Here is a 27,081-nt window from a genome sequence, read left to right as displayed (position 1 = left end):
ATCCCTGCCAGTTAGGTGGGGATCTCTTATTACCGCTGGTGGTTCTTCACTGGGGGCTGAATTTTAGTACATTGTCAGTCGCTTTTATTTTTCTGAGGCCTTTTCCCTTTTTCCTTCAACTCTCCATCTCTCTCTTGGCCTGCTCTAGGGTCCCTGCTTTGACCTTTCGAGAACCCCATTCCCTAAGGAGTGTCTTTCCCTAGTGTATCCCATTCTGTTCCCCTGCATTTTCTGGTGCTCCATTCTTGTAAGCTTCAGCAAGTCAGAAGGGGGGCAACTGGGGCCAGAGAATCCTAGTGAGTTCTGAACAGGTTAAAACAGGGGTGTTGATGAAGGATTGTGCAACAAGGATGGGTGGACTGCGCTATCACTAGCCTCTGTTCATGAAAGGCTTGCATTATCACTATGCCTGACAATGAGCAGTCAGAGCTACCACAAGCTCCTGCATCTGTGCTATACTACCCCTTCACATGGAAGGGGGAAGCAATCAACTCTACTTTCCTTTCCTGATGCATACTTACATACTAAAGATTTCTCACCTCGTAAATCTCCCCATATGTCAGACTAGTTCTAGAAAGCTCATATACCTCTCCTTACATTGACAGTTGGCACAATGGCTCTAACTCAATGCCAATACCTCCCTCAATGTGGTGTCACTGATTTGTACATGGTGCCTGTAGGAAAGTACTCTCTTTTTGGCCTGGTTACCCCCACTTGTTTGCTTGCTATCAGTGTGCTTAGACTGTTTTCACTGGGATCCTGCTAACCAGGACCCCAGTGATTGTGCTGTCTCCCTCTAAATTTGGTTGGCTAGGACCTTTGTGCACTCAACACTTGGCATACTGGTGCCCCCATATATGTCCCTAGTATATGGTACTTAGGCACCCAGGGCATTTGGGGCACCAGGGGTACCCCTATGGGCTGCAGCATGTATTGTGCCACCCTTGGGAGCTCATGCAGAATGTGTCTGCAGGCCTGCCATTGCAGCCTGCGTGAAAAGGTGCATGCACCCTTTCACCAAAGGTCACTGCACCAGGTCACTGTAAGTCACCCTGTGGTAGGCCCTCCTAGCCCAGAGGACAGGGTGCAGGTCCTTCTGTGTGAGGGCACCTCTACATGAGCAGAGGTGCCCCTTTGAACTCCAGTTCCATTACATTGGACTTCGTAAGTGTGGGAAAGTAATTTTACCCGTGGACTGGACACAAGTCATTACATGTGTCCAGCTACATAATGGTAACTCCAAACCTAGGCATGTTTGGTATCAAACATGTCGGAATCATACCCCAATACTGCTGCCAGTATTGGTTGTATGATTCCATGCACTCTGGGGGCTCCTTAGAGGACCTACCAGTCTCCTAGGGTTCTCCAGGAAGCCTGTGCTGTTGCCACACCTCATACAGGTTTCTGCACTTTTGCTGCTTAACCAGCTCAAGCAGGGGAAGGCAGAACAAAGGTTTTCCTGTGGGAGAGGGAGGCAACACTCTCTCCCTTGGAAATAAGTGGTTCGATGGCATCTGTCGCTGTAGATACACATGGTATGCATGAGCTCGCCATCTGGTGTTGGGTCGGAGTGTTACAAGTTGTTTTTCTTCGAAGAAGTGTTTTCGAGTCACGGGACCGAGTGACTCCTCCTTCTGTGCTCATTGCGCATGGGCGTCGACTCCATCTTCGATTGTTTTCTTTCCGCCATCGGGTTCGGACGTGTTCCTGTCGCTCCGAGTTTCGGAACCGAAAGATAGCTGAAAACGGAAGATTTTCGACGGTATCGTTGCGATCCGGTTCGAGATAGACACATACGACGACGCGTTGAACATCGAAGCGCTTCGGTGACCTTCGGGGTAGATTTCGGTACCCCGTCGGGGCCTAGTCGGCCCGACCGCGTGGAGAACAACGCCGATGGAACGGACCCCGTTTCGATTCTGCCCCGAATGCCACAACAAATATCCTTATACGGACCTACACTCGGTCTGTAACCTGTGCCTGTCACCCGAGCACAGCGAAGAATCCTGTGAGGCCTGTCGGGCGTTCCGGTCCCGAAAAACTCTGCGTGACCGTCGAGCGAGAAGACTGCAGATGGCGTTCACGCCAAAGGAGCGTCGACAGTTCGAGACAGAAGAGGAACAGGAGGAATCCTTTTCCATCCAGGATTCAGACTCCGACGAGCTAGACTCTACAAAAACTGTGAGTAAGACGTCGAGATCAGAACTTAAGAAAGGAAAGAAGGCCCAGGGGACGCCACTGCCAACCGGCCATGGCTCCACCCAAATTCTCGGTGACCAACAATCGTCACCGAAAAAGGCCCATTCAGTGTCGAGATCGTCCGACTTCGGTCGAGACACCGGCACGCAGCCTCCTCGGGACCGAGAGAGTGCTAAACAGAAGCATCGACACCGAGAGTTCGGTGTCGACACAGATCGACGCCGAGACAGTACCGCCGAAGACCATAGAGGCCAAGAATTTTCGGCACAGAAAAAGAGGAAGGTTACCTCGGAGCCGAAAAAACAAACAACAGGGTTTTCGGAGCCGAAAAAAGCGACATCAGACCCTGTTTCTGGCTCCTATACTGAAGAGCATTCTATGTCTTCTCAAATGAAGAAACATAGATTTGAACAAGAACTGCAATCCACTGACGTGGATCATACGCAAAAGCGTATCTTTATTCAGCAGGGGACTGGGAAGATCAGTACCCTTCCACCTGTCAAACGAAAGAGAACGCTTCAGTTTACTTCTCAGCAACAAACAGCACAAAAGGTAACACCTCCTCCCTCACCTCCACCTGTAACTCCGGCTTCGCCAACTTACACCCCGTCACATTCGCCAGCTCACACCGCCATGAGCCACGATGACCAAGATCAGGATGCGTGGGACTTGTACGACGCACCAGTGTCTGATAACAGCCCAGACACATACCCAACTAGGCCATCACCACCGGAAGACAGCACAGCCTACTCACAAGTGGTGGCTAGAGCAGCACTATTTCATAATGTGGAACTCCACTCGGAACAAGTAGAGGATGATTTTTTATTTAACACCCTCTCTTCAACCCACAGCTCCTACCAAAGCCTGCCGATGCTCCCAGGCATGCAAAGGACATTTTCAAGGAGCCAGTTAAAAGTAGGGCAGTGACGCCTAGGGTGGACAAAAAGTATAAGGCGCCTCCTACGGACCCTGTATTCATCACCTCTCAGCTGCCACCAGATTCTGTGGTGGTAGGGGCTGCCAGAAAACGGGCAAATTCACACACTTCTGGGGATGCACCTCCCCCAGATAAAGAAAGCAGGAAGTTCGATGCAGCCGGGAAGAGGGTTGCTGTCCAAGCAGCAAACCAGTGGCGCATCGCAAATTCACAAGCGCTGCTAGCGCGATACGACAGAGCCCACTGGGATGAGATGCAGCATCTCATTGAACATCTCCCAAAAGATCTGCAAAAAAGAGCAAAACAGGTTGTTGAGGAGGGTCAACACATTTCCAACAATCAAATACGCTCCTCCATGGATGCAGCAGACACAGCCGCAAGGACCATTAATACGTCGGTTACCATCCGTAGGCACGCATGGCTCAGAACGTCTGGATTCAAGCCAGAAATTCAGCAGGCAGTGCTTAACATGCCAGTCAACGAAAAACTTCTGTTCGGTCCGGAGGTCGACACAGCCATAGAAAAGCTCAAGAAGGACACTGACACTGCCAAGGCCATGGGCGCACTCTACTCCCCGCAGAGCAGAGGATCTTATAACACCTTCCGCAAAACACCTTTTAGAGGAGGGTTTCGGGGTCAGGCCACACAAGCTAGCACCTCACAGTCCGCACCGCCCACCTACCAGGGACAGTACAGGGGAGGTTTTCGGGGCCAGTATAGAGGGGGGCAATTCCCTAGGAATAGAGGAAGATTTCAAAACCACTACCAACAAGCAGTGACTCACACGTCACTCACCCCTCCCACACAACACCAGTGTGGGGGAGGATACGTCAATATTACGAAACATGGGACAAAATAACTACAGACACATGGGTCCTAGCAATTATCCAACATGGTTATTGCATAGAATTCCTGCAATTCCCCCCAGACATACCACCAAAATCACAAAATTTATCAAAATACCATTCACAGCTTCTAGAGATAGAAGTTCAAGCACTACTGCAAAAAAATGCAATAGAATTAGTACCAAGCACACAAATAAACACAGGAGTTTATTCACTGTACTTCTTGATACCAAAAAAGGACGAAACACTGAGACCAATTCTAGACCTCAGAGTAGTAAACACATTCATCAAATCAGACCACTTTCACATGGTCACACTACAAGAAGTGTTACCATTGCTCAAAAAACACAACTACATGACAACCCTAGACCTCAAGGACACATATTTCCATATACCAATACACCAATCACACAGGAAATATCTAAGGTTTGTATTCAAAGGAATACATTACCAATTCAAAGTATTGCCTTTTGGTTTAACAACCGCTCCAAGAGTATTCACAAAATGCCTAGCAGTAGTCGCTGCACACATCAGAAGGCAGCAAATACATGTGTTCCCGTATCTAGACGACTGGCTAATCAAAACCAGTTCGCTCACACAATGCTCAAACCACACAAATCAAGTCATACAAACCCTCTACAAACTAGGGTTCACCGTCAACTTTGCAAAATCAAACATTCTGCCAAGCAAAGTACAGCAATATCTAGGAGCCATAATAGACACGACAAAAGGAGTAGCAACGCCAACCCCACAAAGGATCCACAATTTCAACAGAGTCATTCAACACATGTCTCCAAACCAAACAATACAAGCAAGAACAATACTACAGCTCCTAGGCATGATGTCCTCATGCATAGCCATTGTCCCAAACGCAAGACTGCACATGAGGCCCTTACAACAGTGCCTAGCCTCACAGTGGTCTCAAGCACAGGGTCACCTTCTAGATCTGGTGTTGCTAGACCGCCAAACTTACCTCTCGCTTCTATGGTGGAACAGTATAAATTTAAACATAGGGCGGCCTTTCCAAGACCCAGTGCCACAGTACGTAATAACAACAGATGCTTCCATGACAGGGTGGGGAGCACATCTCAATCAACACAACATAAGAGGACAATGGAACATACATCAAACAAAACTGCATATAAATCATCTAGAATTATTAGCAGTTTTTCAAGCACTAAAAGCTTTCCAACTAATCATAACCCACAAATACATCCTTGTCAAAACAGACAACATGACAACGATGTATTATCTAAACAAACAAGGAGGAACACATTCAACGCAGTTAAGCTTGTTAGCTCAGAAAATATGGAAGTGGGCAATCCACCATCAAATTGGTCTAATAGCACAGTTTATTCCGGGGATCCAGAATCAGCTGGCAGACAATCTCTCTCGAGATCACCAGCAAGTCCACGAATGGGAAATCCACCCACAGATTCTGAACACCTACTTCACACTCTGGGGAACACCACAAATAGACTTATTTGCAACAAAAGAGAACGCAAAATGCCAAAACTTCGCGTCCAGATACCCACACAAGCAATCCCAAGGCAATGCCCTATGGATGAACTGGTCAGGAATATTTGCTTACGCTTTTCCTCCTCTCCCTCTCCTTCCTTACCTAGTAAACAAATTGAGTCAAAACAAACTCAAACTCATTTTAATAGCACCAACGTGGGCAAGACAACCCTGGTACACAACACTGCTAGATCTGTCTGTAGTACCACACATCAAACTGCCCAACAAACCAGATCTGTTAACGCAACACAACCAACAGATCAGACACCCGGACCCAGCATCGCTGAATCTAGCAATCTGGCTCCTGAAATCCTAGAATTCGGACACTTACAACTTAGCCAAGAGTGTATGGAAGTCATAAAGCAGGCCAGAAGGCCATCCACTAGACACTGCTACGCAAGTAAGTGGAGAAGATTTGTTTGGTACTGCCATCATAATCAGATACAACCACTAGATGCAACTCCAAAACATATAGTAAATTACTTGCTCCATTTACAAAAAGCAAAGCTAGCCTTCTCTTCTATTAAAATACACCTTGCAGCAATATCTGCATACCTGCAAACTACCTATTCAACTTCCTTGTATAGGATACCAGTTATCAAAGCATTCATAGAAGGGCTTAAAAGAATTATACCACCAAGAACACCACCTGTTCCTTCATGGAACCTAAACGTGGTTCTAACAACACTCATGGGCCCACCTTTCGAACCCATGCACTCTTGCGGAATACAATTCCTAACCTGGAAAGTTGCCTTTCTCATCGCCATTACATCTCTAAGAAGAGTAAGTGAAATTCAAGCGTTCACAACACAAGAGCCTTTTATACAAATACATAAAAATAAGGTCGTCCTACGACCTAATCCAAAATTTTTACCAAAAGTTATTTCACCATTCCATCTAAATCAAACGGTAGAACTACCAGTTTTTTTCCCACAGCCAGATTCTGTGGCTGAAAGAGCACTACATACATTAGATGTCAAAAGAGCATTAATGTACTACATTGACAGAACAAAGAACATCAGAAAAACTAAACAGCTATTTATTGCATTCCAAAAACCTCATGCAGGTAACCCAATATCAAAACAAGGTATAGCCAGATGGATAGTTAAATGCATCCAAATCTGCTACCTTAAAGCAAAAAGACAACTGCCCATTACTCCCAGGGCACATTCAATAAGGAACAAAGGTGCTTCAATGGCCTTTTTAGGAAACATCCCAATGCAGGAAATATGTAAGGCAGCCACTTGGTCTACGCCTCACACATTCACCAAACACTACTGTATAGATGTGCTATCCGCACAACAAGCTACAGTAGGTCAAGCTGTATTAAGAACTCTATTTCAGACAACTTCTACTCCTACAGGCTAAACCACCGCTTATGGGGAACTAACTGCTTACTAGTCTATGCATACCATGTGTATCTACAGCGACAGATGCCATCGAACTGAAAATGTCACTTACCCAGTGTACATCTGTTCGTGGCATCAGTCGCTGAGATTCACATGGACCCACCCGCCTCCCCGGAAGCCTGTAGCAGTTCAGAAGTTACCTTCAATTTTGTACATTTGTATATATATTACTTAATCCTTTAATAGGTACATACTTAAATTTTTCATTGCGCGGGCACTATTACTATAGTACAACTCCTACCTCACCCTCTGCGGGGAAAACAATCGAAGATGGAGTCGACGCCCAAGCGCAATGAGCACAGAAGGAGGAGTCACTCGGTCCCGTGACTCGAAAACACTTCTTCGAAGAAAAACAACTTGTAACACTCCGACCCAACACCAGATGGCGAGCTCATGCATACCATGTGAATCTCAGCGACTGATGCCACGAACAGATGTACACTGGGTAAGTGACATTTTCATTATAAGGCTTGGGAGGGGTAGCCTCTACCAAGCCACCGGTTTGCTTTGAAAGGCACATTTGGTGCCCGCCTTGTATAAACTGTTTTGCACCAGCCCAGGGACCCCCAATCCCTGCTCTGGCATGAAACTGGACAGTGGAAAGGGGAGTTACTGCTTACCTGTCCAGCACCACCGCAGGGGTGGTGCCCAGAGCTCCACCAGGTGGCCACTTGATTCTGCCATCCAAGATGTACCCATTTGTGGACTGTGAAGAGGCTTGGGGCCCATCCTCTTGAGCAGGTTTTTGGGGCCCTCGAGAAGACTCTTTAGTTTTGTCCTTGGATGTCTCACCACCATTCCCCTGGGGAGGCTTTGTGTCCCCTTTCTTTTGGTCACCCCCTGTGGAAGTCTTGGTCACCCTTGTCTTGACCCAGTGGTCTGCCTTCTTTCCCAATTCTTGGGGAGAAATTGGACCTAGGTCTACCAGATGTTGATGCAACTTACCATTGAAGCAATTATACAACAGATATTCTTTCATAAATAAAATATACAGCCCATCATAGTCATTCACTCCACTACCAGTTATCCAACTGTCTAGTGTTTTGACTGAGAAGTCAACAAAATCAACCAAGGACTGGGCTGAGGTAATTGAGCCCCCTGAACCTAATTCTATACTCCTCAGTTGAGAATCCAAAGCCCTCAATCAGGGTAGCCTTCATGAGGTCATAGGACTCTGCATCCTTACCAGAGAGTGTGAGGAGTCTTTCCCTACACTTACCATTGAACATTTGCCACAGGAGAGATCCCCAGTGAGATCTGTTTACATTTCTGGTTGCACAAGCTCTCTCAAAAGCTGTGAACCATTTGGTGATATCATCACCATCTTCATATTTAGTAACAATCCCTTTGGGGATTTTTTAGGATGTCAGTTTTCTCTCTGACCCTATTCAAATTGCTGCCACCATTTATGGGTGTTAAACCCATTTCTTTTCTCTCCCTCTCTATAGCTAGTACCTGTTTCTCCAAAGCTAATCTTTTGGACATCCTTGCTAAAAGGATGTCCTCTTCATTGAGGCTGTCCTCAATGTTTACAGAAGTACTGGGCTCCCCTGTGGAAGAACCAGGCTCTCTGACTATGATTTGTGGAGACAGGGTTATAGGAGCCCTGTTCTCCCTAATTAGGACAGGAGGGGGTGTGTTCATCTTCCTGTTCACTAATTCCCCCATCTGGGGGAGGATCCTCCATCTCAGAGGGGTGGTCCCTTGTAAACTCTGCCTAGAGCTCCTGGAGCTTTGTCCAGTTTTTATCTTTCTTAAAGAGAGACCTTAACTCTGACATCCCTAGATGCAGGTAAGGGGTGAGGTTGAGTTTCATCACCGTCTCATCTGTTTGACTCATTATGACTCTAAAAGTTGGGATTACTTTTTAAGAAACTAAAAACTACTTCTCGAACTTAAATCCTAACTTTTACAAACCTTTAAACTTAAAAAAAAATGCTAACAGGGACTTGCACAAGGCCCTAGCAGGACTTTTAAAAATTTAGAAAAATAGTCAATAATTCAAAAATCTGTTTCTAATGACAATTTTTTGAATTTTGTCTTGTGATCAGTTAATGGCTGAGTAGTCCAACAAATGCAAAGACCCCACCGCTGATCCACCAATGTAGGAAGTTGGCTCTGTATATACTATCTCAAAGTAAGAGATAGTGTGCACAGAGTCCAAGGGGTCCCCTTAGAGGTTGAAAGTGGCAAAATTAGATAATACTAATCCTCTATTTTGTGGTAGTGTGGTCAAACAGTAGGCTTATCAGAGGGTAGTGTTAAGCATTTGTTGTACACACACAGGGAGTAAATGAGAACACACACTCAAAGACTTAACTCCAGGCCAATAGGTTTTTATATGGAAAGCCAATAGGTTTTTATATAGAAAGCCAATAGGTTTTTATATAGAAGAATATTATTTTCTTAATTTATTTTATAACCACAAGATTCAGAATTCAAGTAAGTACATAAATTGTAAGATACTTGGCATGGGTTAATATGGAACTTTGAATTAAAACACTAATCTACACAGTTTTGGCAAAACATGGCAATAAGCTATTTTAAAAGTGGACACTGCAAAAATCAACAGTCCCTGGGGGCGGTAAGTACAAGTTAGTTTATCAGGTAAGTAAACCCCTTACAAGTTCAGTCTCCAGGGCATACGGGGTTCAAGTTAAACCCCAAACACCCAGCACCAGCAACACAGGGCCGATCAGGTGGAGAGGCCAAAGTAGGGCCCAAATAACATAGGCACCTATGGAGACTAGGGGTGCTCTGGTTCCAGTCTACTACCAGGTAAGTACCTGCGTCCTCGGGGAGCAGACCAAGGGGGTTTTGTAGAGCACTGGGGCTGGGGATCACAAACAGGCACACAGAACACACGTCAGCGGCACAGGGGCGGCCGGGTGCAGTGTGTGAAGTAGGTGTTGGGTTTTAGGTTGAAATCAATGGAGGGACCTGGGGGGTCACTCTGGCGATGCAGGCAGGGCTCAGGGGGGCTTCTCGGGGCAGCCACTGACTGGGCAACGATGAGGGCCGTCTGCTGGTCAGCCCCTCACTGGTAGCTGGTTTCTCTCAGGCCTGGGGGCTGTGGGAGCAGTGCTTCTTCCACGCGTCGGGTTCTTTGCGTGGGGGGGTAACTGCAACAAGGAGCCATTTTGCTACAGTTATGCACTAACACCTTCTGATTATGTGAGAAACTTGTATTGTTTGTGGCATTTGTAGCTGCAGATACACTTGCTGTGCATTCTCCTTCAATCTAGTGTTGGGCTTGGACGTGTGCAGCTTGTTTTTCTTACGAAGAAGTCTTTGAGTCACGAGGTATGGTGACTCCACCTATTGCCAGTAATGCACATAGGCATTGCCTCTTTCTGCCTTTGGGCATGCATCCACCTAGCTCAGGGTCGACGTCCTCCTCTATTACAGATGGTACCCTTCTGGTTCTTCTACATAAATCCAATTGACTCAGTCTACTGCAGCTTCGTCTAATGACTCGACTTCGCCATCTGAGTTCCTTGTGGCACCCCCCATTGGTACATTTTTACCCTTTCCAGGGTTTCTTCTCAGACACTTACACTGAGAATGCAGACTCTGTTGTAGAAAGAGCCCCTTTCCGGTACTGTCCACAGTGCCATTCAAAATATCCCTGGCTGGGTATGCAACTGTCACCGGAGCCTGGCTAGGCAGCCTGTGCCACCTACCTCCTATCCAAAATGCATTCCCTTACCATTGAGTTCTGCACCTAGCTCAATGTACCATGGTGCAGCATCAGGAAGATGACACCCCTGATCTCTTCAGGCACCAAGATGTCGGGGAGCCACATCCAGAGACTTCAAGGCAACACGCCTTCTGCTTCAGTCCAGACCTGAGCTCACACTCCAACCCAAGACAGAGGAACTGCCTCTCGCTCAGCAAAAGACATCTACTGAGAGTACCTAACCCCCATCTGCACATGGACTGGCCAAACACCATCTTAAAGAAGGTTGGGCATTGAGTCCTGAAGTCTGTGCCCAGACTTCTGGTCCATCACTGCCAAGAGGCCATGGTCGGCACTGAAAAAAGATCTCAGAGCCAAGTCTGAACCAACCACAAGTGTTGAACAGCCGCTCCAGCCCTGGCCCACGATGCCAACAGCGCCTTCGAAGCCACCACCAAATCCTTCTTCAGCTCCCAAGTCTTCTTTGGCCCCAAGAGCCACTCAGCGCAAGACAAGACATCCAAAAACCTTTTTTCTCTGTGGCAAAACATTCAGCGCCCAAAGCACTGTCGGCCACAGGGTCAAAGGACCAGGACCAAACCGTACTGCTTCTGCTCCAGGATGAGCTTGCCATCCACCCTCAGACAGGAAAAATTATTATGAGGCTGCCTTTGTAGGAACAAAATTTTCTGTTGTGTAAACAAAAATTAGCCTTTGAGGAGGAACTTGCACAGGACCCCCGCGTAACCTAAGTACAGGAAACATCGGAGCAGGTCACTAGCCAAGCACCACCTCAGCACCTTGCACCTCCTCCTCCTCTTTCTCCAGAGTTGATAAAAGAAAATACAAGCCTTCACCCTTTGACCAGTTGTGCATTTGGGGTTAGCTACCACCTAACTGGTTTATGGTACATATGGCGGGCATACGCGCAAATGAACAAGGCACTGAATGTACTCCTGCACCAGATAAAAAGAGTAAATAAATTGATGCAGCAGGAAAACGCGTTGCTGCCCAATAGGTAGACCACTGCAAAATTGGCCTGCTCTCACGCTATGTTTGTGATCACTCGGATGAGATGGAAGAACTCCTCCAGCATCTCCCAGATATGTACAAAAAGCTGTGACACAAGCTTGTCTCAGAAGGAAAGCTCATATGTAACTTCAACATTCACTGTGTCCTGGACTCAGCTGACACTGCAGCACGGGCATTAATTCAGAAGACACACCTGGCTGTGTATCTGTGGTTTCAAGTCAGAGGTACAGCAGCTTCTCCTCAACCTGCCATTCGATGGAGAGCTCCTTTTCAGACCGCAGGTTGATGAGATGCTGGAAAAGATCAAAAAGGGCACAGACCCTGTGAAGGCAGTAGGAGCCCTCCTGATTCCTTCTCCATGGGGGTACTTTAAAAGGTCCACCTATAGAGAGGGCTCCAAGCCTACTTCCCCCCACGCATCTGCCTCCGACCACAGGCAGATGCACCAATAGACACCCTCGAAGGGTTTCACTTGGAGAGGTTACAAGAATTATAAGTCCAGTGGCAGAGGTGCAGCGGCTAATTCAGCTGCCACCACTAACCAGTGACACCCTCTTACCCCCCCCCCCTCCTTCCCAGCCCGCATATCACAGTTCACTTGTCAGTGAAAAACTGCCGGGGTTTCATGCCTGTTGGCCCAAAACACCTCTGATCAGTGGGTTTTGTCTGTTATCAAGCAGGGATAATGCCTAGAACTTGCCTCATTCCCAAGAAACATCCCCTCCCCTCAGACACACCCTCTTCCCAGAACATCAGCACCTCCTCCAGGCGGATGTAGAGGCACTCATTCACAAAGGGGCTATAGAACCAGTGCTGCTCCACCAATGCGGCAACGGATTATACTCTGTAATATCTCATTCCCAAGAAGGATGGGTCCCTCAACCCATACTCTACCTTAGGCCCCTCAACGAATACATCCTGTCAGAGCACTTCCATGTGGTTACATTCCAGGATGTCATCCCTCTACTTCAGAAAAGCAACTTCATGACCACGCTGAACCACAAGGGTGCATACTTCCCTATCTACCTTGCACTTGGGATGGGTCCCTCAACCCACACTCTACCTCATGCCCCTCAACGAATATATCCTGTCAGAGCACTTCCATATTGTTACACTCCAGGATGTTATATCTCTACTTCAGAAAAGCAACCTCATCACCACGCTCAACCACAAGGGCGCATACTTCCCTATTCACCCTGCACTTTGTTGGTACCTCCGTTTTGTAGTAAGGGGTCAGCATTACCAGTTCAAAGTGCTGCCCTTGAGGGTAACCACTGCCCCCAGCATGTTTACAAAGAGTGGCCATGGTCGCCACTCTCCACTGGAGAAACGGCATTCACATCTTCCCTTATTTGGATGACTGGCTGATCAAGAGTGCAACCCCACAGCTGTGTGTGGCACACCCTCAATGCACCCTTGACCTGCTCTACGATCTGGGGTTCACCATCACCATAGGAAATCCAGCATTCAGCCCCACCAAATCGAGCCCTTTCTGGTAGGAGCCCTTAACAAGATTTTCAAACGTTGCTCTCCCTTTTTTCAGCCACATCACCAACTAACAGTACAAACTATCAAGAGTCTCCTTGGCATGATGGCTTCCTGCATCGCATAGTCCCCATGCTGGGTTACTAATGCACCTGTTGCATGAGTGCCTGGCGACACAGTGATCACAAGCAGAGGGTTGCTGGGTTCATCTAGTGTTGATCTGGGGCTGCACTGATCTGGCCTATCTCGACCTAGTACTGCAGGTGACCGTCACAGTGGATGCATCCTTTACCATGTGGGGAGCACACTTCAAAGACTTAACTATCCAGGGCATGTGGGCACTCCATCAACAGGGTCTCCACATCAACTGCCTGTAACTACTGGCTGTCTAGCTAGCACTCAAGTTGTTCCTCATTCATGTTCAGCACAAGATTGTCCTTATTCGCACAGACAATGTGACTGCCATGTGCTATCTTCAAAAACCAGGCAGAACTCACTCACCACAGTTGTCCACGTTACCTCAGTGCATTTGGTGGTGGGCTGTCTATCACAAAGTCCGTCTCCTAGCAGAATACTGTCAGAAGTGGACAATGACCTTGCAGAAGTGCTAAGCAGGATGCAGCAACAAGTCCACATCTGGGAATTCCACCTGCACATTCTCCTCCCATACTTCTGCCATTGGGGGTTTCCTGACCTAGACCTCTTTGTCAAAAATGTAAAATGCCCAACCTTCCCGTCCAGGTATCCCCAACCAAAGTCCATCTTCAATACATTATAGGGGAATTGGCCAGGGATATTTGCCTGTGCTTTTCCACCTCTTCCACTGCTTCCATTTGTGGGTCAGGGGCTTAAGTAAACATCCTCACTCTCATGCTAGTGGCACCCACTTGGGCGAAAAAAGCCCTGTTTCACCACTCTTCTCGTCCTCTCCCTGGTACCTCACGAGATGTTAGCCACCCGGCCAGACTTACTCATGCAGAGCGGGGGCATACTTTAGCACTCAAATTCCCCAAGCTTCTCAATCTTACAAAGTGGCTCCCGAGGTATTTGACTTTGGCTACCTTAACCTACCTCACAAGTGTGTGGCTATCCTCATGGAAGCAAACAGGCCTTACTAGAGCCTGTTATGTATCTACATTGAAACAGTTTGTGCACCATTGCACTCCCAGACACATCAATTTGCTCGCAACAGTAGTTCAAGATGTCTGGTACCTGCTTCACCGGCAAAAGCCAGGCCTTGCTTATACCTCTATTAGACTTCACTTGGATGCCGTCACCGCCTACATTCAGAACACAGTTCACTCTGTAGAGTTCCAGTCAATAAAGACTTTATGGAGGGACAAAATGGAGTAATTCCGCCCAGTGTGCCACCAGCCCCCTTGTGGAATCTCAATATAGTCCTCACCAGACTTATGGACCCTCCTTTCGAACTTCTTCACTCATGCCCTTTACAATGTCTCTTCTGAAAGTTAGCCTTCATAGAGTTTATCATCTCCCTGTGAGTGAAATTCAGGCCCTCACTGTTCAAGAACCCTGCTTCCAAGTTCATACAGATAACGTATTTGTAGGAGGCTGGCCTGGTGTGTGGTGGACATCTATGGTGTTGGCACATTATACCAGGTCCAGGCAACCCTTATTAGTAAGTGTGACAGTGTCTGGGAAGCCAGGGCTCTCTGGTGGTAGCTGTGGTGAGCAGCCAAGTCTTATCTAGGAGGAGTGTAAAGCACTTGCAATACCACAGTAGTAACTCAGTAACTTGCCACACCTGAAAGGAACCAAACAGTGTTGCAAAAATAAAGGTACTTTATTATAGTAACTCTGAACTAGAATACTTTAGGCAATCCCCCCCTCTCTGGAGGTAAGTACACACAAAATATACTCAGGTAAGTATTGGGAATTAGCATAAAAACAGAAATAGCAAGGGCCCTATAAGGGGGGGGGAACCATATACTGAAATAATGGAATGTGAGAATAGAATGGGTCCCCCACCAGAGAATATGAAGTAGTTAACCAAGGGACCGGGAGAGAATGGAACGCCAAGAGGTGCAGTTATGTCCCTAGACTGGTGGAAACCGGATTTTGCAAGGAGGGCACCAAATCTGCCCTTCAAAGCAAGCCTGTGGGGTGGGGAGGCTACCCCTCCCCAGCCTTGAGACACCTATTTCTAAGGGAGAAGAGGTTGCACCCTTCTCCCACAGGAAATCCTTTGTTCTGCCTTCCCCGTACTCGAGCTGGTCAAGCAGCAGGAGGACAGAATCCTGTCTGAGAGGCTGCAGTAGTCTGGGCTTCACACAGACCTTTGAAGACTGGTATGAGCAATACTGTAGGTCCTCTAAGGAGCCCCCAGAGTGCATGGAAACATGCCACCAATACAGGTAACAGTATTGGGGTATGAGTCTGACATGTTTGATACCAAACATGCCTAGGTTTGGGGTTACCTTTATGCAGCTGGACAATAGGTAGTGACCTATGGCCAGTACATAGCTCAAATGGCTTCCCCGCACTTATGAAGTCCAGGGACTTGGAACTGGAGTTCATAGGGGCACCTCTGCTTTTACGGAGCGGTGCCCACACACACAGGGACCTGCACCCTGCCCTCCGGGCTAGGAGGGCCTACCAAAGGGATGACTTAGAGTGACCTGGTGCAGTGACCTGCAGTGAAAGGGTGCCTGCACCTTTTCATGCAGGCTGCAAATATCAGGCCTGCACACACAGTTTGCCTGGACTCCCATGGATGGCATAATACATGCTGCAGCCCATGGGGGACCCTGGTGTACCAGTGCCCTGTGTACCTATGTACCATATACTAGGGACTTACAGGGGTACCCCAGTATACCAATTGTGGGGTGTAAAAGGGTACCTAGGCAACCAAGTTTAGAGGAGAGAGTACTCTTACTAGGGTCCTGGTTAGCAGGTTCCCAGTGAAAATAGTCTAAGTACACTGACACCAGGCAAACAGTGGGGGTAACCATGCTAAAAAAAAAAGCCGCTTTCCTATAGTAGTTTTTAGAACAAACCCCAAATTTTCCCCAAGGTAGTCTCTTCTTTCCACCTCAACCTGACCATAGAACTCTCTGTGTTCTTCCCACCTGGCAGAGAAGAGGGAGCACCACACACTAGATGTAAAAAAAAAAAAAAAAAAAGTAATGTATTATATTGACCGTACAAAATCTTTCCGCTAAACACAACTCTTTGTCACTTTTTCCAAGCCTTGTAAAGGTTGTGCTCTCTATAAAGCAGGCATTGCCCTTTGGTCGGTCAAATGCATCGACACATGTAACACTAAAGCCAAATCGGTCTTTGCATACACCTCACAGAACCACTCCATGTATAAGAAAGGATCCTCTATGGCTTTTTTGGTCAACATCCCGGTAGCTGACACCTGCAAAGGAGCTACCTGATCCACTCCACACACTTTCACCAAGCACTACTGTGTAGACATCTTACCATCTTGACTGTGGCTTTTACGGCCTCGACCTTCGAGGCCTCCTTCGTACTCCATCACACCCTTTCGAGAATGCCCAACTGGTGATGGAATGGACGCCCTTCCTGGTCTGGTTGCATTGTCACACCAAATATCCATGCACCGACCAACACCTCGCCTGTAACCTGTGTTTGTCGCCTGAACACAGAGATGTGGATTGCGATGCTTGTAAATCATTATGCTTGAAAAAGACTCTTCAAGACAATTTAGCACGTTGCCTGGAAATGTCTGTAGGACCATTGATGACACCCCAAACATCTTCGGTAAAGAACAAACTGAAGAAGATGAAAGCCATCCTCAACCATCAGATGCGCTGGGCTGGAGACCGAAGTCTCCAGCCCAGCGGCCATTACCACTCTGGCGGTCAGTGTGTTAAAGTGGCTGTCTGTGATGGCGGTTACAGCCAGGGTCAAAATCCCCTTTTTTTTTTTACCGCCAGCCCGTTGGCGGTATTAACGCCGCTTTAACACCAACTGCCAGGGTCGTAATGAGGGCCTACGTCCACAAATGGGAACTCCACCCACAAGACCTCCTCCAATACTTCCACAGGTGGGGGTTCCCTCAGGTAGACCTTACCACAACGGCAGAAAATGCAAAATGCCCAAACATCGCTTCCAGGTTCCTGCACCCATTATCCAAGGGCAACACACTGTTGATGAATTGGTCAGGCATATTTGCCTACACTTTTCCTCCCTCTTCTTCCATTTCCGGTCAGATGCTCTGGCAAACATCTCTCACTGTGATTCTAGTAGCTCCCACCTGGGTTCGTCAACCCTGGTGCACAACACTACTAGATCTTTGTCGTTCCATATGAGAAGCTCCCCAACAGGCCTTATCTTCTCACTCACAACCATGGAGAAATAAGGCGCCTAGATCCCAAAGCCCTCAACTTGTTGATTTGGCTCCTTAGGTCATAGAATTTGGTTACCTTCATTTGCCACCTGACAATTATTAAAGAAGCCTGTAGACCTACCAATTGTGCTGTGCTGCAAAATTGAAGTTTGTTTGCTACTGTCATTCAAAGCACATTGACCCTTTCAAAGCCAAAGTACCAGACATTGTCTGCTACTTGCTAAATCTACAAAAATCTAGTTTAGCATTCACATCTTCAAGACTTCATATTGCTGCAATGGCTGCTTATCTACAAAATAGACAGTCTGTCTCTATTCAAAATACTAGTCATTAAAGCCTTCATGGAAGGGCTCAAAAGAATTATTCCACCTACACCTGCACCCGCATGGAATTTTAACAGTGTTCTTACACGCCTTATGGGCCCTCAATTTGAACCACGGCATACATACCCCCTTCAGTTCCTTTCCTGAAAAGTAGCATTTCTAGTTGCTATTACCTCACTTAGGGCCAGATGTAGGAAGCCTTTTGCACGTCGCAAACTGCGAAAAACACAATTTGCGACATGCAAAAGGCCTAACGCGATGCACAACCTCAAATTGCAAGTCGGTGTTCCCTTCCTATTTGCGACCGCATCGCCATGCTGAGTTGCTTTGTGACCGCGAATGCGGTCGCAAACCAACTCGCAGTTACCACCCACTTGAAGTGGGTGGTAACTCATTCGCAAAAGGGAAGGGGTCCCCATGGGACCCCTTCCCCTTTGTGAATGACGAAAACAATTTTTTTCAGAGCAGGCAGTGGTCCTTTGGACCACTGCCTACTCTGAAAAAAACGAAACCAAATGGTTTTGGAAGTTTTTCTTTTTGCAACTCGTTTTCCTTTAAGGAAAACGGGCTGCAAAAAGGAAAAAAAAAACTGCTTTATGAAAAAAGCAGTCACAGACATGGAGGTCTGCTGTCTCCAGCAGGCCACCATCCCTGTGAGTGCATGGACTCGCTATGGGGTCGCAAATTGCGACCCACCTCATTAATATTCATGAGGTGGGTCTTTGCGACCCCATGGCGAGTTGCAGAAGGTGTCTGAGACACCTTTCTGCATGCACTTTTGCGAGTTGCAATTTGCGAGTCGGTATGACTCGCAAATTGCAAGTCGCAAAATTTTACCTACCTACATCTGGCCCTTAGACATATTAGTAAGATCCGGGTTTTAACCTTGGAAAAACCTTTCTTCCAGCTACACAGGGATAGGGTAGCCCTACACACAAGCCCTAAATTTCTCCCTAAGTTGTCTCCTATTTTCACCTCAGTCAGTCAAGTTACCAGTTTTTTCCTACATCCAGATTCAGTTGTGGAGAGGGCTCTCCATACCTTAGAAGTTCAAAGGGCCCTTAAATTCTACTTTGATTAAACTAAAACTTTCAGAAAAACTTTCTGTTGCTTTTTCACCTCCCCATAAAGGGAACCATGTTTCCAAATCAGGCATAGTCAGATGGATAGTAAAATGCACTCAAACCTGTTATGTCAAAGCCAAAAGAACAGTACCAGCACCTCTTAGCGCACACTCTATTAGGAAGAAAGGGAGCATCCATGGGTTTTCTAGGAAACATTCCAGTAGCTGACATATGTAAGGCAGCTACATGTCCACACCACACTTTTTCACCAAACGGTATTGTGTGGAATTTTTAGCAAGCCAACAAGCCAACGTAGGTCAGGCAGTGCTACGTATACCTTTTCAAACAACTGCAACACCCACATGTTAACCACTGCTTCTGGGGGGGGCTGCTTTACAGTCTATGGAAGCATGTGTATGTACAGCGGCACATGACTTGAACTGAAAATGTTACTTACCCTTTATGCATCTGTTCATGGCATGTAGTGCTATAGATTCACATGCTCCCACCCTTCTCCCCAGACACCTGTGGTTGATGTAGTTTTCTTACACTGTATTCACGTGGACATCTCATTATTTACACTTACACACTCCATTCTCACCCTCTTGCAGGAAAACAATGTAACAATGGAGTTGATGTCCATGCGCATCATCACCGAGAGGTGGAATCACTAATCTTAGTAGCTCGAAGGATTTCCTTGAAGAAAAACAACTTGTACACATCTGAACCCAACTCTAGATGGCAGGGCTATGCAAGCATGCAAATCTACAGCACTACATGCTACGGAATCATCAGCGACAGTAGCAGCTGTGGTTCTAAGATTAGACAAAAAATACAAAGCACCTAGCAACTCCCCGGTATCTCTATCAGCCTACCCTAAAGGGGACTCTGTGGTCTTGCAAGCTTCCCATAGAAGATGCAGAAGCCCCGAACAGCCCCTGCATACAGGAAATGTGGGAATATGGCCACTTTCAGCAAGAGGATTTCTGTGACAGTAGTCATGTAAATTAGAGCTGCAAACACCATCCATGGCCATCCTATGCAGATATGATTACCAGATGTGGTCAAACATTGCTTGCCTGAGGATAAGGAATAGGAGGCTGGAACCGTTCTCAGTAAAGAGAAGGCTTCATATGGCTGTTGTAGGTGCAGCAGTGTATGTGGTGAACCAGGATTCGACAGCTCGCAGGAGTGGCTGTTATCAGTAGACAAGGCTGGCACAGAGCAACTTCCTTCAGACTGGAAGTTCAAGGCAGAATTCAGAAAATGGCATTCACTAGAGAGTTTCTGTTTCGAAATCATGCAGATAGTGTTCACCGTAATGTAAAATCTGACACACACTGCCCGATCTCTTGGGATATTACAACATTGACTTCTGACTTCTCCAACCGTGTTTAAAGGGTAACATTCCTTTTCTCTTTCAAAATGAAAACCTCTTCTACAAGAGGTCTCTTCAAAGCCTGTCACATTTGTGAGAAGATGAGAATCCATACAGATGATCCTCACATGGTGCATCTACCACCTGCATTCTGATCACAAACTCATAGACAGCAAGATCTGGAGAAGAGGCCCAGCAAATACTCTGTCATCCTAAGGGAAGGCTGTTGAGGTCGTTTAAATATGTAAAGCCATGGATACCCCTCATCTAGCTATGAATCATTTCAGAACACTCACCCTGAGAACCAGAACAACTGGCACAAACACCATCCGGACACTGGTGAACTAACAAAAGCTTCTTCTTCTGTGGAATAACTGATTTCCACATTTTAAGAGCTTCAAGAATATAATCCCTAAAATGCCATCAAAAAATCTTTCTAGGCCTGTGGGTCTTTCACCTGAGTTTAAGGTGACAAAAAGGTGACCTTCAGCCACCCTAATGCCACAGCCAACTTCACATTAACCTAAAAAGTCAAATTTGTCAACAAAAGCTCCATGGACTGAAGCACCTTTGACAAAGGTATCAATGAACAAAAAATGCCTTTCTACAAGTATCTCATCAACCATCTCTGCTGCAAATGTTCCTGTCGATGACCATCATGTCAATGACAAATCCTGCAAAGACAGTCATGTCAACAGGCATTTCTTCGATGATGGAGCCATCCATTACTATTCTGTCAAGAATGAAACTCAGAACAGGATAAAGGACAGCAATACTGCTGGACACAAGTCTCCAAGAAAATTCAACCACAACCGGCTATGAAGCTGCTGGAGGAAGAATTCGATCCAGGTGACCCACTTTGGATGCATACAGTCCAGGACAGCTCATGGTAAAATACCAGACCGTTAAGGAATAGCATGGTTACAGCTTGTCCTCTCATCCAGACACTTACTATTTCTTCCGCCCTAACCGGATTTTCTTGACTACAGCTGCATCAATGGAAAGATGGGGGACCCACTTATAGGAACTATCAGCCTAGGGGCAATGCTCTCAGAGAGAAGCAAGAGTGCACATGTATGTACTAGAGTTGAGAGCGGTAAGGAAAGGACTTCAATACTTCTTTCTGAAGTTTCCTCATTCGTCTGCTTTAATTCAAACCGGCAGCACCACATAGATGTTTTACATCAACAAACAGGAAGGCACTAGATCTCAAACTCTGCCCATGGAGGTTCATCATATATGTCACTGGGCCAGAAAACACACATCTTTAAGCGGAGCATCTACCTAGACTAGCCAGTGACCAAGTGGACTACCTCACTCTCACATCTCAGAGCTGCCACAAAAGTGAACTCAACAACAGTCTGCCTAAGGTGGTGTTGGAGGCATGAAGAAAGCTAAGGATAACTTTTTCACAACACTACCAAACAAGAATTGAGGTTTCTTCACCAGCAGGCTTCCAAATAAAAGCTTGCGAGTTAATGCCTTTTTTTATTGCATCGTCAGGGTTATATGTCTGTGCTTTTCCTCCTCTTTTGTTGTTTGCAAGAGTTATCCCAAAACTCTCGAGGGAACCATTCCATAGGATCTTAATTCCCAATGTGACTCAGATCGTTTTGGTGCATGAACCTCCTACAGTTTAGGTATCATCCATTCTATTGGGATTACAAGTGAATCTCTTCAGTAGGAACAATGGACAGGGCTTTCATCACACCCCGGGATCAATGAAGTTGTCTGCTTGACTCTTGAATTCCATGAATTCCCACACCTATATATCACTGCAGATTGGAAAAGCATTCTTACACAGATCAGGACTCTGTCCACTCATAAGACATACTCAGCAAAGTGGAGAAGATTTTGCATTCGGTGCTTATACAAAGGGCAGCGAGCGACCCTTCTCCAACCACCCCATCAGAATCAACCAGTTCTGCTAGAGCTGACACGTACAGGCCTCATGCATCCATCAAAGCTCTCCTTGCAACCAAATCAATATTTGTCTGCTCACCTGAATGTCTTTCTTTATGGTCTCACAGAATAGTGAGGGAGTATCTGAAAGGACTCCTCTGATCTTCTTCCCCAACAAGAGAGCCTCTGATAAAATGGGAACTCAACATAGTTTTGTTCCAGTTGCTGAAAAGTATCTTTAAGCCAATCCACAGAAACAGTCTTAAATGTCTCTCCTGGAAACTGTGCTGTTGCTTGTCCTTACCTCATCTAGGAGAGTCCGTGAAATACAGGTGTTTATGAGAAAAGAACAATACTTACAATTCTGTAGAGATGAACAAACAATGTGCACAACCCCAGAATTCATGCCAGCCGTTCCTACGGAATTTCACCTGAATGAGCAGATAAAAAGCATTCAACCTGAACCAGGTGGTTGCAAGTGAAAGGGTTCTGCACTCACTGGATCTAAGCAAGTGTCTAAAGTTCTATTTATAATCACAACAATGTACCTGGGTCTATCTTCAATCACAACAGTGTACCTGGGTCTAGTACATAGGATCTAAATCAATGCTGAAAGACAAGGTTTCTCACAGTAAAAGGAAGAATGCTTACTTTAGGGCGAGAACCTTTACCCATGCTGAAATGGCATGCTTCATCAAAGGGTTCCTCCTCTCAGCACAATAACTTGAGGTGATGTGGGCTACAACTCTTAGGCAAGGAGGATTTCTTGGATGTTAAGCCTACCCTAAGAGAGTCCAAGGTGTGGGTGAGCTGCTCTTGAGGTATTGCCTGCTATACTGATTCAATAGGAAGAAAATAGATACTTGTTTTTAACTGTAGTTCTCCAGTGTTTGTATCTTTTGTAGGTTCGCATGTGGCTCACCCTGATTCCCTAACAAGAGGCTGAATTTTCAGTGATCAATAAGTTTTGCACTTCTCTTAGAAATTTGAGGCGAGATGCCCTGGGGGTGAGTGGAGATTATGGCAATCTCTCTTCAGTGATCAGACTTCGGTTCTTTGACACTGATGTTAACGACTGTTATACTGTCTTTAGGCCCTTTGGGCCTGTTATGCTATCAGACTGCTTTTGTAAAGTTATCATGGGACTTTGATCTCGACAATGGAGAATCATTCAAGCATGTGAATCTGTGATAGATATACCAACACCCGTGAACTACAGTTACAGGTAAGTAACTTTTTTTCTTCTTAGCTGACCTCAAGGATATGGGATCATATGGACCCACAGTGTTGTGACCAAAGGGCTGGAAGCATTTTTGTGAAGACTATCATAGTCTGCAGAGAAATGTTTAGCACTCCAGGCCTTTAACTGTTACCCAGATGCACAAAAGAGAAGTTCATGATATAACCATTACAGAAACAAATGCAGGAAAATCATTTGGACAGGTAAGAAAATATTCCTGTTTAGACATGTTCTCAAAATGATGAATTCAGAATAAAATAAAAATGTGTAGCAAGTATCTCTTTTCTCCACAGCAAATATTAAAGGCAATAAGCGATCACGGACTCGGACTGACTCCTACTCTGCTGCGCAATCTGTAGGTGAGTGTAACTCAAATCTTCCTTACTCCTGTCTGTATCAATCAATCATATGCAAATATATATTGTACATAGGAAGTCTGTTGTCTATAGAATGGAACCTTCCTATGTCACAAAGTGGCTACAGCATATTAGTCTGATGCTTAAACAATCTATAGACTGAGACTGTTGTGTGCCATGTGTGGCTTCACAGTCCTAAACTAGGGACCATTTCATGACATTAATGACATTACCATCTGTCAGCTGACACCCTCCTGAGGTGAATGCAAGTGTTCCCAATCTGTAAACTGAGGTTTTTTATTTGTCTTCTAGAGAGCGATCAGATTATATTTTGCAGTTTTCGTGTCACAATAACTTCCATATTGCCAGCCTTCAGTTAGATTTCATTATCTTTCATCCATCCAACAACGGCTAACATGCAAATTCTGAGCTGTTGCCAGGTTCCCATCCACCTTCACTATAAATTGTATGTGGTCCTCCTAACTATATAACGTAATCCCAAAACAGCAAATGAATATTGCCAACAATCATACATGCGCATTAAATTGTGTAGGGCTAATCAATGAACCATATGGTACACAACTGTTTGAGTGGGGATACAAAGTTTCCCAGTAGGACTGACTGACTACGCCCTTGCAGAAAACAGTTGAGCCTCTTGACAACGCTTCCACCTAGTACAACTCCCAGCCGCTCAGATAGAAGACCATAGGAAACTGTCTAGGCAGCGACAGGTCCATAGACACCATGCAAGCTGAATTTCCCTCAACTGATGCCCTATGAAGATCTTCGAGGCCAACAGCCTGAACTGCCTCCATGCTTTGCTAAGGCCTGAAACCAGCTTACATCTCATCAAGGGTATTATTTACCTCCAAGCAAATTGGCAGTTGTTTGTTGAACATTAGCTGCAAAATTCAAAAGGGAGATGGGCCTATAGGTCAATAATGTGAAGGGATCATGTCCCTTCTTCAACAAAAAGATAATTCTCTCCTCTTTCCACTCTATTGGAAATTGTTTGATTGTGATGGAAATAGTAAATTCTTCCGCCAACTTAATCCTGATGTGCCACTGGCCAGATGCATAGTTTTGCACCGCAGAGGTTAGAAGGCAAACCATCTGTAAACTCTCTATAGCTGGAGTAACTGGGTCAAAAATGATCATATCTTTGTTCCTCAGAATGGCAGGACTGTTACCAGCAGTGATAGAACCAACTCCTGTCTGGCAAGGATAGGTCTCTAATTTTTCAATTTTACTCTCAAAGTAGTCTACCATCTGATTACAAAGCTCTTGCAAGAGGGTGTAGGATTGGAGTTGGAGATTGGTGATGTGTGTTCTTTGACTATGCTAAAATATTATCTGGTAGGACAGGGGGCAAAGGTTATTCAGTGGGCTAAATGCTCTGATATAGTGGCTCAAGAGGCATTGTCTGTAACCTTTTAAGACTCCTCCTTTCAAGGCTCAAAGTCAATATGCCATGCCCTTTCAGTTCCTTTATACACCTTTTAAAATGTTTTTTAATGATTTTAGCTTTGCACGATACCTTGGAGCATTTCACATAACCTGCCTGAGCTTAATATATCTGACTGGGGGCCACCATGTTTAGTGCTCCTAGTATCCAGTTGTTACAACCTGTTACTGCTTGTTCTAGTCCTTCTAATATACAACTCTGCTCAAGAAGAGCAGTTTTGAAGTTGTTTTGCAGTGATCTGAGACATGTTCTGCCTTTTTGAGAATACTTTCTTGTTACAGATTTAGGTTTAAGGTCATATTTTTACATTGAACAAAACATTCAGGTGGGGAGTCCTTTAGATCACTATACTTTTCACTTATAATGCAGTCCCGTGAGGCCAGAATAATCCCAAATTCAAGCCTTGCGTCGTGGGTGGGGCCTTCTATTCGTTCATGAAGAATAATGACTCAGCACCTTTAATTCCAGTACAGTTAACCTCCCCCATCCAAATATTTATATCACTCTTTAATAACGTTCCTGATAGTAAAATATACAGATATCAAGTCCATCAGGGTGGAAGTATAATTAGCCCAAGAATCCGGGGGCCTGTGAACAAATCCACGTAGCCTTCCTTGGCAGCAACCACTTCATAATCTGTAACATAAGATCCTCTATGCAGAGTAGTAGCTTTACAATTTGAGACCCCTTCATTCCTACAATAACTTCTACATCAGTAAAATAAGATTGTTTTTATTTATCCCAACAAGGGTTTCACAGCTTTGGCATCACAGTCCTAAGATTCCCCTGTTCCAGCAGTAGATCTCTTAATCCTAAAGCTGACATCCTTTCATGTCAGTGTTGTCTTCTTAATTTTATACAAGATATCCTCTTTCTCAGCAACAGATTCACAGTCTGTATGCTGAGGCCCTTCCTGTGAGTGTAAACCTGATATGACCCATTTCAGCAATGGTGTTCAGGTCCAAGCTTCTTCAGTGTAAGCATTGTTTTTTCATTCTTAATCCAAGGCCTGTCCTTGTCTAAAGAGAGGTGACACTTAAGGACTGCCCAGAGTCATCACTTGCTTAAGTAAACTAATCCCGAGATACTCCTTTGTCAGAAATGGCTTCACGGTCCTTAGCCCAAGGCCATCCTATGCCAGCAGTAGCTTCTCACTGCTAAAGATAAATTCCTTAGTGACAGCAACACCTTCAGAATTTGAGTGCCTTCTGAGACCTTTCAATGACAACAGTGCTTTAACAGTCCAAACTTCTCAGATGAGAGTAGTTACTTCAAAATCCTAAACCTGAGCTTCTCTCATGTAATCGAGGATATCACAATGCTAATTCTGGAATAGGAGTGCCCTCTCTACTTAAAACTCCTTGTGCCACCAGTGGCTTCACAGTATTGGCCCATCTTTGGACAGTAGCAGTCTTATAGTCCAAGATCTGAAACCCTGCCAGCAGTATCATCATAATCTAAGAACTACGATCTTTTATGTCAGCTGTGACTTCACCATCTGAGACTGACTGGCTTTGAAGTGGAGCACAGTACATTTCTTTGTAACAAAATCCGATTGAGACGTCCTTTCTCATGTGTCCTTTATAGCTTTTTCCAAATCAAAATGTGTGCGGTTTGCCTGGTTCCATTACATACTCATGCACACATCCAACCCTTGCTTGCAAAAGCCCAGAGAGCCGTTCTCACCATCCTGTTTATTTTCACATACTACCAAGGCGTGCCTTGCCACTACCATCAAAGCAGACAATTGCCTTCCGTTTGAATTATGATTGGGAACAGTATATGTGTCTGGAAAGGTAGTTGTGCATGTACAGTAAATTAATAGATCTGAAAGAGACTTCTAGTTGCAGATTCCTTACCTTATAATTTCTCTCAGGTGTCAGTCTGGATCCAGAGATTTTTCTTGAGCAGTA

General features: G+C 45.6%; 1 protein-coding gene across 2 annotated transcripts in view; it reads left to right on the top strand.

Annotated features, from left to right (window-relative positions):
* The window catches only part of MTOR (mechanistic target of rapamycin kinase), a 1,113,749-nt gene that overhangs the window by 1,069,471 nt on the left and 17,197 nt on the right, over positions 1–27,081 (top strand). For both annotated transcript variants that reach the window (XM_069241238.1, XM_069241237.1), the window contains one exon: positions 23,641–23,706. In XM_069241238.1, the coding sequence (XP_069097339.1) occupies positions 23,641–23,706 (66 nt within the window). The remainder of the gene's footprint in view (positions 1–23,640; positions 23,707–27,081) is intronic.

The sequence above is a fragment of the Pleurodeles waltl genome, chromosome 6 (assembly GCF_031143425.1).
Source record: "Pleurodeles waltl isolate 20211129_DDA chromosome 6, aPleWal1.hap1.20221129, whole genome shotgun sequence".
Classification (NCBI taxonomy): Eukaryota; Metazoa; Chordata; class Amphibia; order Caudata; family Salamandridae; genus Pleurodeles; species Pleurodeles waltl.
The sequence above is the reverse complement of the archived record's forward strand: the minus strand, read 5'-3'. Positions and strand labels throughout refer to the sequence as shown.